The sequence below is a fragment of the Misgurnus anguillicaudatus genome, chromosome 15, assembly GCF_027580225.2.
Source record: "Misgurnus anguillicaudatus chromosome 15, ASM2758022v2, whole genome shotgun sequence".
NCBI lineage: Eukaryota > Metazoa > Chordata > Actinopteri > Cypriniformes > Cobitidae > Misgurnus > Misgurnus anguillicaudatus.
In genome coordinates, this window is record NC_073351.2 from 24,686,006 (window position 1) to 24,698,990 (window position 12,985).

Sequence of the window (12,985 nt, forward strand, 5' to 3'; positions counted from 1 at the left end):
TCAGCTTTAAAGCTTAATTCTTAAGTGTAACAGAATTCAAAGAATTTAATATCATCATCATGTCACATGTGAAATATTTTATTAAATGTGGAATAAAAAAACAGAGTAAGTAACAGAGTTTTCATGATAACTGCATTTTACAAAATTACTGCTGAAAAGTATCCAACCACATGAGGTCAATCATTGTATACTCACTAAATTAAGTAGTTTAATCCATTTGTATTCTAGCTTTTTGCAATTCCCAAACAGTTAATGAGGTCATACCAGTGACTTAAACTAAAAGCTTCATATGAAATCATGAGATAAATGAGAAGATTTCTGATAACTGAAAAGAGACAGTGGACTTACCATTGGCTTCTCTTCATAGATCTCCAGAAAATTGAAAGAAGGAAGTCAAGTGATGTCATCAGTGTGATTTTGATTTTAAAAAATAAGAGCTTTTTTGTTCAACGGTAACACCAGTGACACAACTCGATCCAGGGGACCACTACTTTCATTATATATTTTATAATATTTATTTAGCATTTTGTTTTTTTAATATAGTTTACATCATATATTTGATAGTTATGGACACATTACTGTATTTTAAATGTAAGAAAACACTGTTTTTGATCTCAAAATAAAGCATTTTTCCTCTGTACATGACTGTGGGGACTAGCACTTCTGTGGTGCTTGGAATTCTAATTAATTAATAAAAATTGATGGCTCAAGAAGGTGTAATTGTTCAAATAACATGTTGTTTTATTTTAAAATATAAAAATTGTAACCCTAAAGTGTTTTTCAAGTGTAATGTTTCTGTAAAGGCTAGGGACAGAAAAATTGACATTTCCGTAGAATGACCAATATGATGTATTACAATCCATATGTACTGACTTGCACAATGTCCAAGACAAATTTCCCAGTGATTGGACTAATAAAGTATAAAGTTAAGTTAAAGTTAATAAATCAAATGCCTTTTCCATTATTGTAGATTTTAATCAGTGCCAGTTTTTTCCACCTAATTTCATGACTTAATTATTTATAAAATAAATGATAATAATGTCCCTACAAGATAATGAAGGGCAAGCATTCAGATGCAATATAACCACCGCAAACAAACTGTAATAAACCATGTAGCAAAACAAAGAAATGTAAGCATTGTTTATTCAGGTTCCTCTACCACAACATACTTGATGCTTGATATCCCACATGGTTGATGTACTTGATTCATATTCAAATTTCGCGGTCCGAGAAGAATGCCCCTTGTAATGCAATGCAACCAGTGTGGCCTGAACTGTAAAGATAAGATGATATTTTCGTTGGTCACTAGATGGAGACAGTGAGTTTTTTTGGAGATCACAGCTTTTGTGCTGTATGGTAAATGTACTTGTAAATACATAAATACCTGTATGATAATAATTTGCTACCCAGTCAGAATTATTCATGATTTTTTGCTAATACTGTGACATATTGATGATGTTACAGTGGATTTCTGCCAATGAAACATTTAAAATGACTAACTTTTGCGTTATCTCTGCACGAGACGAAATATGTTGCCTCAGCAAAACAATAAAAGTAAATTGAAAAAAAAATCAGTTAATATTAAATATCTAAAATATTTATTATACTGATTTATTATGTATTAGGCACATCAACGCACTTCATCAAACATTATGTTTGATAATTATTTTTATTTATGTTAAGCATTTTTCACACATGCCCATCACAAATATTATATTTTAATATTAATTCCATGCTTTGCATTAGTGAAAATGCAACGATAGTAGTAGGCTACATCTCAGTGCGCGGTCTCAGTGAAGAGCGCGTGCGGCATGGCATCATACGCAAGGGGCGTGACGGAGGCGTGTCATAACATATCAGCACCGCTGTTTCATGTGTCGATCGAGATCCGTTGAGAGCAGTGCTCTATCGCTGTGCTTCAACGAAGTAGAAATAAACAAATCATTTAAAACTACAGATTTCATTTCAGTTAGCAGCATATGCGTTGTCAGGGCTAAATCGTCAGAGTCTATGAGATACCGCGCACGTGACAAACGGAGAGGATAGATCGCTTGTCTGAGAAGACGTCGAAAAGTAAGGCTCGGCCACAGGTAGCTGTTTCGGCTCTTAATATCAAAGTACAGGTCATGCGGGTGTCTCCGGACGGGGGGAGAGCTGTGATCCAGTGGTGCCGCTGCTAGTCGACCCGGTGGACTGATCGCTTTTGCCGCAAGCTCAGGAGGAACGACGGAATAAGCATGTCCCGAAGAAAACAGAGCAAACCCAGGCAGATCAAACGTAAGCATATAAAGTTTTAATATTCCAGGTGCTGTCGCTGTGAATGGTGACACGATGTAAAAAGTGCACGACATGGCTCATGCGACACTTTGACGGGTTTCTTTAACGAGCACGCGTTGTCATGCCATTGAACATTTTCGTGGAAACTGACAAGATCTTGTGTTAACACAAGACAAATGACATGTTGACGGTGGGAGATCGCTCGGTTTAAACTATCATTCTGTTTTAATAGTTTTATGCAGCTCGGACAGTAGATGATATTCAACAATGTTACGTTAAGTTACGGTATTTACGTTTTGTTAGAATTGCCATAGTAACCCGTAGCTTCAGGAACGCGCTCATACATTCACGCGCCGTTGACTCGCGCTTCAGTTTTCAGTTATGTATAGTAAACAAGTTAAAATAAGTTTTATTAATTTTTTCTATAAAGTGTTTTTACTTGTTCCTAGCCGAAGTGTAGCCGTGGCTTCCTGTTTAATACTGTTGTGGAAACGTCACTGTTCTCTGAAAAGGACGATATGAGCTCAGATAAACAACGATCCGATCCCAGTCGAGATAAGGATTAAAATTGGATCTTTTATTTGTTTTCTGTCTGTGGCTGCACCGAGTCTTTTCACTTCTCTTTCCAGAGATGAGGCGTCTGATAAGGCACCCGACTGATCTCTTCTGCAGATAGTGGATTACAATTGGATCTTTTTCTTTCATCAATCCATTTTAACTCTATAAGGTTCAGGCACCTTTCAAACCAGACATCTCTATGTTACATTATTTATGTTTGCTAGCCATACATATAAACAAGCAAATGCGTGAAAACGTACATTTTGTTGTAGATAGATATCATTTATGAAGCAAAAAATAAATTCCTTGACTTCTACAACTCTCTCTCTCTCTCTCTGTGTCTTTCTCTCTTTCGTTCAAAAGAGCCAACAGTGCTGAAAAGTCGTTTTGCTCTGGTGCCAGCCCCTGTTTCAGTTCTTCATCTAGCAAAGATGCTTTCTGGTGATAAGCACGGTAGCAATATCTTGAAGGTTGAGTTTGAAAGGGCTTCTCAAAAAATAAATATTAATGTGATTCAAAGGCAGAAAGCGACTCTCGAATAGAATAGAAAAATTGTGTGATAAGACAGCATTAGCATATGCCACAGAGGTATAAAGGTTTATTTAAGTGGCTGGAAAGTTATTTGAATGTATTGGGCAGTAATGCCAATGGCCCGATGACCCACGAAGTCCTAATTTTAATCGAAATATCTCTGTCTTATCTCACATCTCTGCTTTATGGAGGACTTCTTATTTTCTCACCTTGTGACAGCTGTGATTGCCAGAACCAGAGTTGCTACTTAAGGCGTAGGTGTTGACAAGTCAACCGTGCATAGTGACTTCATAGTTGATGTTTAAAACAATTCAGGATAAACATGTCTTATCTGTCCTTTAAATGTCGAACCCCATGAAGATAAAAAAGTATGCATGGAAACAGCTCCATGTGTCCCCCATTGACGTCCCATTACTATAATGAAGATGTTGAAAAAGCATCTCAGATTCAACGTTAGATTTGTTGACACCAAGACATCTTTACAAACTTCAAACGCATGAAAGAAAGGTGGAGCCGCCCCCATCCCGCACCAGTACCAGAATCCGTAAGGCATAGAAACGCCACATCGTCCGCCTTATCCGCCTTGTCTTTTTGCATATGTAGACGTCAGGCTGTGTGTAATAAATGTTTTGTTACACTTTTACTGGAAGTATTACACTCCTGGCCCTTCTAAATAAAGTATCCATTATCATGCAAGTATGTGTTGACAGGAAATATTTTTGTGTGTCTTTTGTGCTTCACTCTCCCATTGGTGAAGATCGCTCCGATAGATTATCCATCCCTCCCTGATGCACAGATAAGCTCTCGGCCTGGTGGGGCCACATCCCAGGGCTTACATTTTGGCGGTTGAGATGGGAGACAAGATAGGCGAGCCGGCGATCTTTCAGCAGATAGCGCGAGCGGTGGGGGCGATGGGGAGTTGGGATTATAATTACACTTGGCTGAAGCGTTCTCATCTTTGTCATGTTTGTGTTGTTGTTGTTTGGGACTGGCTGGGTGTATCTCTAGATAAGTTTAAAAAAAAAAGAGAGAAAGGCAGATAAGGGGAGAGTAGGATGGCACGGCTGATAAGAGCGGGGGAGAGAGAGCCAGGAATACAGAAATGGTAGATGGATGTATTCTGAGTTTTAAAAGCAGCTGCCTCAGTGAGATTGTGGGGGGCGATAAGGCAGCCGTTGAGATGTTGAGAGATACCAAAGACGAGATTCCCAGCGATAACAGCAGTTCTGCTTAGAGTGACGTCATTCAAACTGCACAGAGGTCAGCGTGAATGATTCATGAGGTCCCAGAATTTGGCGTCAAGGGGGTGTTTGCGAAGCAGGGGCCGCCACTCTCCAGACAATGCACTTGTTTAAGTAACCACCTCCTTAGGGTTGCACTTTTGAAAGTGTGGACAACTGATGGGATCTCTTCCTGTTTTTGTTGAAACTCTTCTCAGAGGTTTGATGCTGTCAGGCTTTGCTTCTCGGGGTCATTTGACCCGAGGGTTTGTTTAATAGTCGGCCCGAAACATTGCACAGAATGAAAGATCACAGGCCTGTGTGCACATATTTTCACACATTCGCGCACACACATGTACACAGTTGGTGGTTTTTTGCTTGCGTTTTCCTTCTTTGTTCTGCTTTTAGCTTGATGTGAACTTTTGATAAAGCCTGGGGCCTGATCTCCGGTACAGATAGAGATTGCCAAGTGCGATAAGAGTTGTTATCAGCCCAGAGCAGGCAGGAGCTTTGCTGCAATAACAAAGCTACACGTAAAAACAGCAGGGCCCTGGACCCTGGCAATCAGTTCCAGCCCTAATGTGATTAATGTTGTTGTATAATTAGATGATAGGTGTGAATGCATTTTTTTTTGCCTTTTGTTCCCGCCCCTGTTCTTCCTCTTAACAACCATTGTAGTTGATTAATTAAATTAAAACTAATTCCACATATTACTCACTGTAGATTTTGTGTTCGATACCATTGAGGTACAGACTTTTCTTTTTTTTTTTTGTTCTGTGATGATAATCTGTGCAGTGCATTTTGGTGAAAAACAGTGAAAAACAAAGTATTCAGTCGTGCAAAAGGAAACAAGGTTGTGGCGTCAGCAGCGTGGCTGAAATGTTGATTTGCTGCAAGATATTAGATGCTAAATGATAGTGGGTGCACTCTGTGAAAAAGTTATACCGTTTTTTTTTTATAGTGCAAAGTCAAGGACAGCTTTTATAAAATAGATCAAACTAAACAAAATAATCAATGCTTCTATAATCTGATCAACTTTAAAGCAAGGCCATTAAGGACCTAAAGTCTGTCCTGTTTTATTCATTATTTAATGATATCTCTTGTTGTGCTTCTAGATATGAGAAAAATGTAAGGGTTGTAGAATAATTCCATTTGCCAAAATTTAGCAGATAACTGTGTTGAACATCTTTAAATATTTTAAACTGATTAAATAAGCTCTGACCTGAAAAACATGTATGTTCAGATTTATGATACTGACTACAGATTTTAAACTTGATGGCAGTATTTGCTTATACAATGCTTTTAGATATATCCTCTTTTAGGATGAGAAGTTTCTTAGCAAACAAACAGACATCCAATAGCTCAGATGCAAAAGGTGTTAAACGCCACCTCCGTCAAAAATTAGATAATGGAATGCTCTCGGCATTATACATTCATCAAATACTTTCACTTCAAATCAGCTTAGAAATATGCATTCTGGCTTGTTGGCAGATTTTATCAGGAGTCTAATAAACAAGAAAACATGTCAGACAGACTTAGAGGGTTTTGCATCTGAGCTCTTCATGTGTTCATGTAAGGATTTTTGGATATTCAATTATCAACTTGAAACTTCTTGTTTCTAACTTGCATGCCTCTAAATATTGTGCTTTCTGAAATTGAATGTGCATAGCTATAGGATGCGTTTTATTTTTTTTAATATTTGTTTTTTATGGTTTATTATGGTTAATAAAGCTGATTGGTTCAGTGCACAAACTCTCCTGATTGGCTGAGACGGCATGTTTTGTGCGGCCTTAAAAATGATGTCATAAAGCTGTAACTGTAGCTTTGAATTTACTGTATAGGAAGTAACTGGCGGTTGCCAGGGTGAAAGAAAAAAAGCTTTTTGTTTTGATGAATTATTGTACTTTTCAAATGTGTGCGCAAAGGGAAGTCAAAGTGAGTTATGATAACTTAACCCTCATTGACTTATTAGCACTCTTAAATTCTCCCTCTTCCTTTGTTTTAACGGGCGACAAAAAGCTGGAATGTAAAACCAACTACATTTATACGATTCCATGTAAAATGAAGGAAATAGTTCAACCAAAAACATTCCATCAGAAAAAATATGCCAACTTTTCTTGTCTTTGTAATGCCACTGGTGCCTAAAAAGTACCTGCTGTGTGTTGATTGTATCTTTAAACGGTTTACATCATTCGAATCACAAGAATCTCAGCTTTCCAAAGATATGTGACATGTTTAGCCTTTTGTTTTTGAGTTGTTGTATGTGATAAAGTTTACTGTCAAAGAATGCAATGTTTCACCCATGGTACATTGGGACTTTAAGGGGTTAATAAGTGTCTTCTAAAGCTAAAAGTATAATATATTACAAATAAAAACATTGGCTTTTGGGCAATAGTTCTTGTGTGTTCACATGAAAGTGAAGTTTATGCTCCCTATTGCATGATCTAAGATCATACAAAAATTCATTTAAATTAAAAAGCAAAGAAACTTTTAAAAATTAGCGCATAATTGGATGTTAGACTCTATTTTTTTATTTGAAATAAAACACTCTAAATTTTGCTGGGTTATTTAACCCAATAATGGGTAAATATTGGACAGAACACATTGTTTCAACTCATAGTTGGGGCAACAACAAGACAGCATAGGTTTGTTTATAGCCCAACATGTGTTCTGTATAATATTTACACAGCATTGGGTTAAAAATATTAACCCAAAAAAAAAAAAAATTACATTCTCTGAAGAAATGTAAGAGCTGCCTGCCTGCGTAAAACTTTATATTAATTTAGGATGTATTGAATGGTTGCCAGGGTATTGGTATGTGGCTGAAATTGGTTGCTAAGTGGTTGTGTTTTGGCACGTTAAAGCACACCTCTCCTTAACCAGCCACAGTATTAGTAATAGTGATAGTTACAGTACTTGTAAATAGAAAATGATAAATAATGAAAGAAATTATATGTACAAATGAGGTCTGTGGTCTTAAGGTTTTGCCCTCGTCTTTAAGCCTTAGCCAAAAAATTCAGCCCCAACTATAATGTGCCAGATTCACGTGAGTCAGATTATAAACCGAGGCCGCTTTGTCAAGGGGAAATTCAAGATAATCTTTTGTCATTGCAGTTGTGCATCGTTTGCGTGCCACACAGCAGCTATCAAGTGAACCACAATTTATTTAACAGATCTTCCGTTATGTGTATGTAAATCACACTTCAGAAATGAAGTCATGTTGAACTTTGCTGTCAGGATTTATCTGTATAAACAGTCGGTGGGCCATATTTCTTAGCAGCTCAGATCGGTGCCACAGAAGTTGCACAAGACCCTTTAACCCCACCAGCTGCATCCTTGCCAGGCATGCAGAAACTCCTAAACGCAGCTGCAGCTGCAGTTGTGTGTGTTTGCAGAGCAGTGAAATAGCGTAATATTAATGCGTTATTAAGGATCCACGTAGCCTCTGGCCCCAATGCAATTAAAAACAAGATAGGAACAAGGCCGTAATCTTTTAATGCACTGTTATCACAAAGAATCTTATGGAGAGGAGTTATTTTCTATGTGCCGTTTATGATAGAGGTAAGATTTGCCATCACAGAAGGGAGAATTTTTTCCAGTAGGCTGGCATAATAGAGTTTTTTGTGCTTTTGGAGAGTTAATGACTTGCTTTTTAAGGAGAATATAGATATGATAATTTGTCCGATGTGGATGAGCCATTTTTGATGTGGATCATGCTAACACTGTCGATTAGATCGAATGATTTCCATGGTGAGGTTTGATGTCATGTTCTGTATTTGAAGTTCTTAATTGGCGTGGTTGGGGGTGTGGGCCATCAGTTTGATGTAGTGCTAAATAAGACCATAAAGTTCAAGAGTGACACAATGCGCTGTTTTTTCGTTAAATGGATCGTAAGAGATATCCGAGGGGATTTTACGCTAACATTTCAGCTGTGTGCATTGCCTTATCCATAAAGTGGTAGATCAAATCTGTAGGTCAACGTTCCTATGGCCATACAGGTGAGTTTCTGTCCTTAAGTGTAATGTATAATTTGTGGGCAAACATACATTACACTAAGAGTTGTTTCACTTATATCTCACTTTGTTTTTTTTTATTTACATTTGTGCATTTGGCAGGCACTTTTATCTACTGATTTACACTACATTTAATCTATACATGATGTGCATTCTCATGACCTTTGCCTCTTCCTGAGTTACAGTAAAACAACCGACAGACAAACAAAATAGTTTTGGTCATCCTCCTTACCATAAACTACAATGTGAAAGATAATGCTAAGGAACACAATTTACTTATGAAGACAGGATCTTTGTTACTCACCATGGAGAGAGTTTGGGTGTTATACTGTATGCCAGGCGGAAAGCTCTTGTGGGAAAGGAACAGCGGGCATGTTTCATAAGGAGAGGTGGAAAGAGAAGAGATAAGAACATAAGGGCAGCTGGGACAAAGGCCCCAGAAAGAGGAGAGGTTAGACCGCCTCTAGGGAGCAACCCTTGAACAGAGGTGGTCTAGACCATAGCGGCTCCACTTTCCACACTCACACACTCCACTTGGCTGTAGAATAAGAAGGTAGACCATCTCTCCATCTCCTCCAACTTTTGTTTGTGAGGTGTGTGTGTGTGGCATGAATTGGCCTTAAGGATTGGTCAGCTTGTAGGCCATGTGAGTCATCAGTCCTGATTGGCCTGCGTGATCTTGTTTGTACATAATGTGCAGATAAACTGTATAATACATGTTACTTTGGGTGTCTGTATATGCATTAGGTTTGACTAATACATGCAATACATTTAACAGATTCTAAAACATAATTGCTTAAAGGTGCTGTAGAATGGAAAACTGTATTTACCTAGGCGTAGATGAATAAGAAGAGTTTTGTACATGGTAATAACATATTGTGACTCGTGAGCCTCAAACAAAATTGTTTCCTCATTCTGATTTCTGATGTAAACCTTGTGCATGCAAAAAGACTGCTGGAAAACCAGCCAATCTCAACATAACACCAACTGTGACGTTACAGTCATGATGTACGCCCCATCATTAAATTACACATTTAATTAAGTACAATGTTTTTACAATGCTAAAAACAAAGTTGTGACTTCAAGTAAGCGCTATATGCTAGTTAATGCTGGAGTTTAGGCTGAAGTTCTACAATTGATGTTACAGTTTTGCAGGTCCATACCGAAACAACACATACTTACAACTCAGAAACGTCCATTAACAATCTCCAAACAATTGATTATTCCTCAAATTCCGTATCTTCTACTACTGTAGGAGCTGCTCTGTGAAACAGCCAATCAGAGCAGAGCTAAACATTATTATTTTTTATGACCCTTTCAAATAAGCTAATAATAGACCATTTCATTTCTTGGGATGTAAATGGGTGATTCTCATGAAATCCAGACTTAGAAGGTGTCCAGCATCAGATTTTTTTAGAGGATTAAAATTATTTACATTCTTTATATTATTATTATTAAAAAGTTATCATTACCACAACATGATATTACATTAAATATATGCATTTACAAACTCATGTTTCGGTAATGAGAACTAAAAAGTTGTCTAGGTACTATGACAAACAAAATTTCAACTTTTATCTGTCAATTATGTACCTTCCAACAATTTTTTTTAAATGTTAGTTCCTTGAGGGCTTAAACAATGATTGAAAATTGTTGCGGAGGATGAGACACATTTTGGACACACATTTATATTCCTTATTATTGTCTCTACATTTACCAATGATCACCAAATACCACATGTTTCTTTACTGTAAATGTTTATAGTATAACATGCACTGAAATTATAAATATTTCAATGTCAAAGAACCCAAATCCAGTCATGGACACATTGCGGTAATGAAAATTTTCCCCTTAAATGTTGAAAAAACAACAAAATTGGTTTGTATGATATCATTTGAAATCATGTGCAAAACAATACATGAAGAGATGTTTGTAACTGTATGCTTCTTATTTTGATACTCTTACTTTGCATTTACTTTTTTTTTTATCAAAATGTGTCATGGCACCTCATAAGTCTAATTTCGTAAGAATCACCCAAATGGACATTTAAAACATACCTTTTATGTAGATATCAGAGAACAATTTAACATATTATTTCAGTGCATTCTTTGGCACCTTTAAATGTGCAAATGTAAAGGTCTATATACAGTCCTATCTTCACAGTAGTAACAAAGTTAATTGCTACCCATAGCTGGCCTGTAAACAATAAAACTGTATTTTATTGACAAATTTAAATATTAATTAATCCATATATGACTTTTGATACAATTCTGGGATTTATATGTATAATAAATACATTTATTGTCAATAAACATATCTAATAAATCTCATTTATTAGTAAAACAAACATAGAAACTTGAATTTAATGTTTTATGAATGTCCTTGTGTATCTGTAAAGTTATATATACAGTTATAAATATATAAAGTTATATACAGTTGGTGGAGTAATGTAACACCTATTAAATCCTAGCAAGAAGGTCAGGAGGGTTTTATAAAATGTGGAAATGGGTCAGTTAGCACTATCATGTGCCATTAAGGAATTTATTGTTTGGTCTGTGTCTGCCAACCAGCTTTTTTAATGTGTAATCTTTGTCTGGCATTAATTCCAGTGCACACTATCCGTCTTCTAACACAATCTAAAATGAAATCTCACCTATCAAAGGTCATAATCCATAGGGTGTTATCGTTTTAGACAATCACAATGAAAACATTATTGTTATGGATATGATTATATTTATTTGATAAGACTGGTGGTATTAAATCTTTTATGGTAAAAGTCTAATGCATATGATGCCCTTCTTGACTTTTTCTCTTTTACCCATACTGCCGCTGCGGTCTCTTTTTTTTCTGTCAATCAAAATGTAGTCTCCCAACCCTAATCCCACCCTTTTAAATAAGCCCCTCCTTCATCCATATACAACTTTCTCGTTCCTTTCATTTCAGGCTCTCTCTATCTCCATCTTTATCCCTCTCGGTACCATATCGGCAGACCGCCACCCCAACCCCCCCAACAACCGTCTCCTCTTTCTGTCTCTCACCCCCCCTCTGTCCATGTCTCCAGTCAGACCTCTAGCCTCACTGAACCAGGTCTTAGCAGTATGATAATGTGGAAAGTTGAACTGGCCCCATTACAGCTTGGCTGATGGCAGCGCCGATAAAGCCCTTGATAATGGGTGCAGATAGAGCTGACACAGCGGTCCAATAGCCAGCCCTCTCTCTCCCATTATCATTCCTGCCCACCGATGGGCTCCCAGCACACTATCTGCTCTCCATTTCCACTCCTGCAACAGATAAGAATGGAAATACTGACTTCATAGCTGACTGATTAAAGTGTCTGCCTTTCTTGATAATACACAGATAAATTATGTTTTTTTCTGCCTCTTTCTCTTTTGCTCCTTTTCTCTATCTTTCTCTCTCTTTCACTCCTTTCTCCGCTATCTAGAAAAGGAGTCGGGCAGATGGGAGAAAAACGTCTCCTACGTTAATTTCTCTTTCTTTGTAGGTTTATTCGAGAAGTAGAGCGGTGGATTGGGGGGCAGATTGGGAGATGGTGCGGTTAATAAGAAAGTTTTAGAAGGGGTGGAGGGGGGAGATGGGGAATGACTCCATTCAAGTGCCTCTCGGGGACTATTACATTTGAAATCTTGTCGAATGGCACTCTACAATGCACAATCACATCAACATCTGCATAAACAAGCACCACCTAAACACTTTCTCCGTCCGTCAGGGGAAAACTCAACTGATGGTGTCTGTGGAAATGGGCAGGGATGACAACACTAGTAGCCGGATGACCTCTGATTTCCCACGGCAACTAAAGGAAGTTGCCATGCTGTGCGTAGGCAGTTGTATCACTGCTCATGACCTCCCATCTGCAATAACATGCTCTTCCAGGCTGCATTTATATCACTGATAGTTTCATACAGATACTGTACTGATCGAACTGATTTAGTCCTTTGTTTTAGTAAACCATGTCATTGGCATCTCTGTCTTTTTCACACTCGCTGTTTCTTTTTCTCTCCTCAATGCTATTCTCTTTTTTTCACGGGTCTCTTTTACTCATTTGGTCGTAAACTTTCTTCCAGTTGGAATTTTCCTCTTATCCTGTGATCTTCCTGGGAAGAACACATTGCTGATGTCAGGGACTGAGTTGAATGTTATTAACTTCAACCCCATTCACAGCACTTTGGTCCCAGAAAAATTGTAAAATTGGCTTCTGTGTGAACACAAACATGTCTGGGATTGCTTCCGTAAAGAGGACCTTGTAACATTGCCCTAAAATTATGGAACACATAACAGGACGCACGTGTCAACGCAACAAGAAGTTATGGTTTAGTTCTTTGACACAGGGATTTAAACGCAGATCAACATTCACTACGAGAAATGGAC

General features: G+C 37.6%; 1 protein-coding gene across 1 annotated transcript in view; it reads left to right on the top strand.

Moving 5' to 3' along the window:
- Positions 1-1,822: 1,822 nt before the first annotated feature.
- Positions 1,823-12,985, top strand: part of zfpm1 (zinc finger protein, FOG family member 1) — an 81,901-nt gene continuing 70,738 nt past the window's right edge. The window contains exon 1 of the mRNA XM_055174097.2: positions 1,823-2,277. Coding sequence (XP_055030072.2) covers positions 2,238-2,277 — 40 coding nt within the window. The 5' untranslated portion in view covers positions 1,823-2,237. The remainder of the gene's footprint in view (positions 2,278-12,985) is intronic.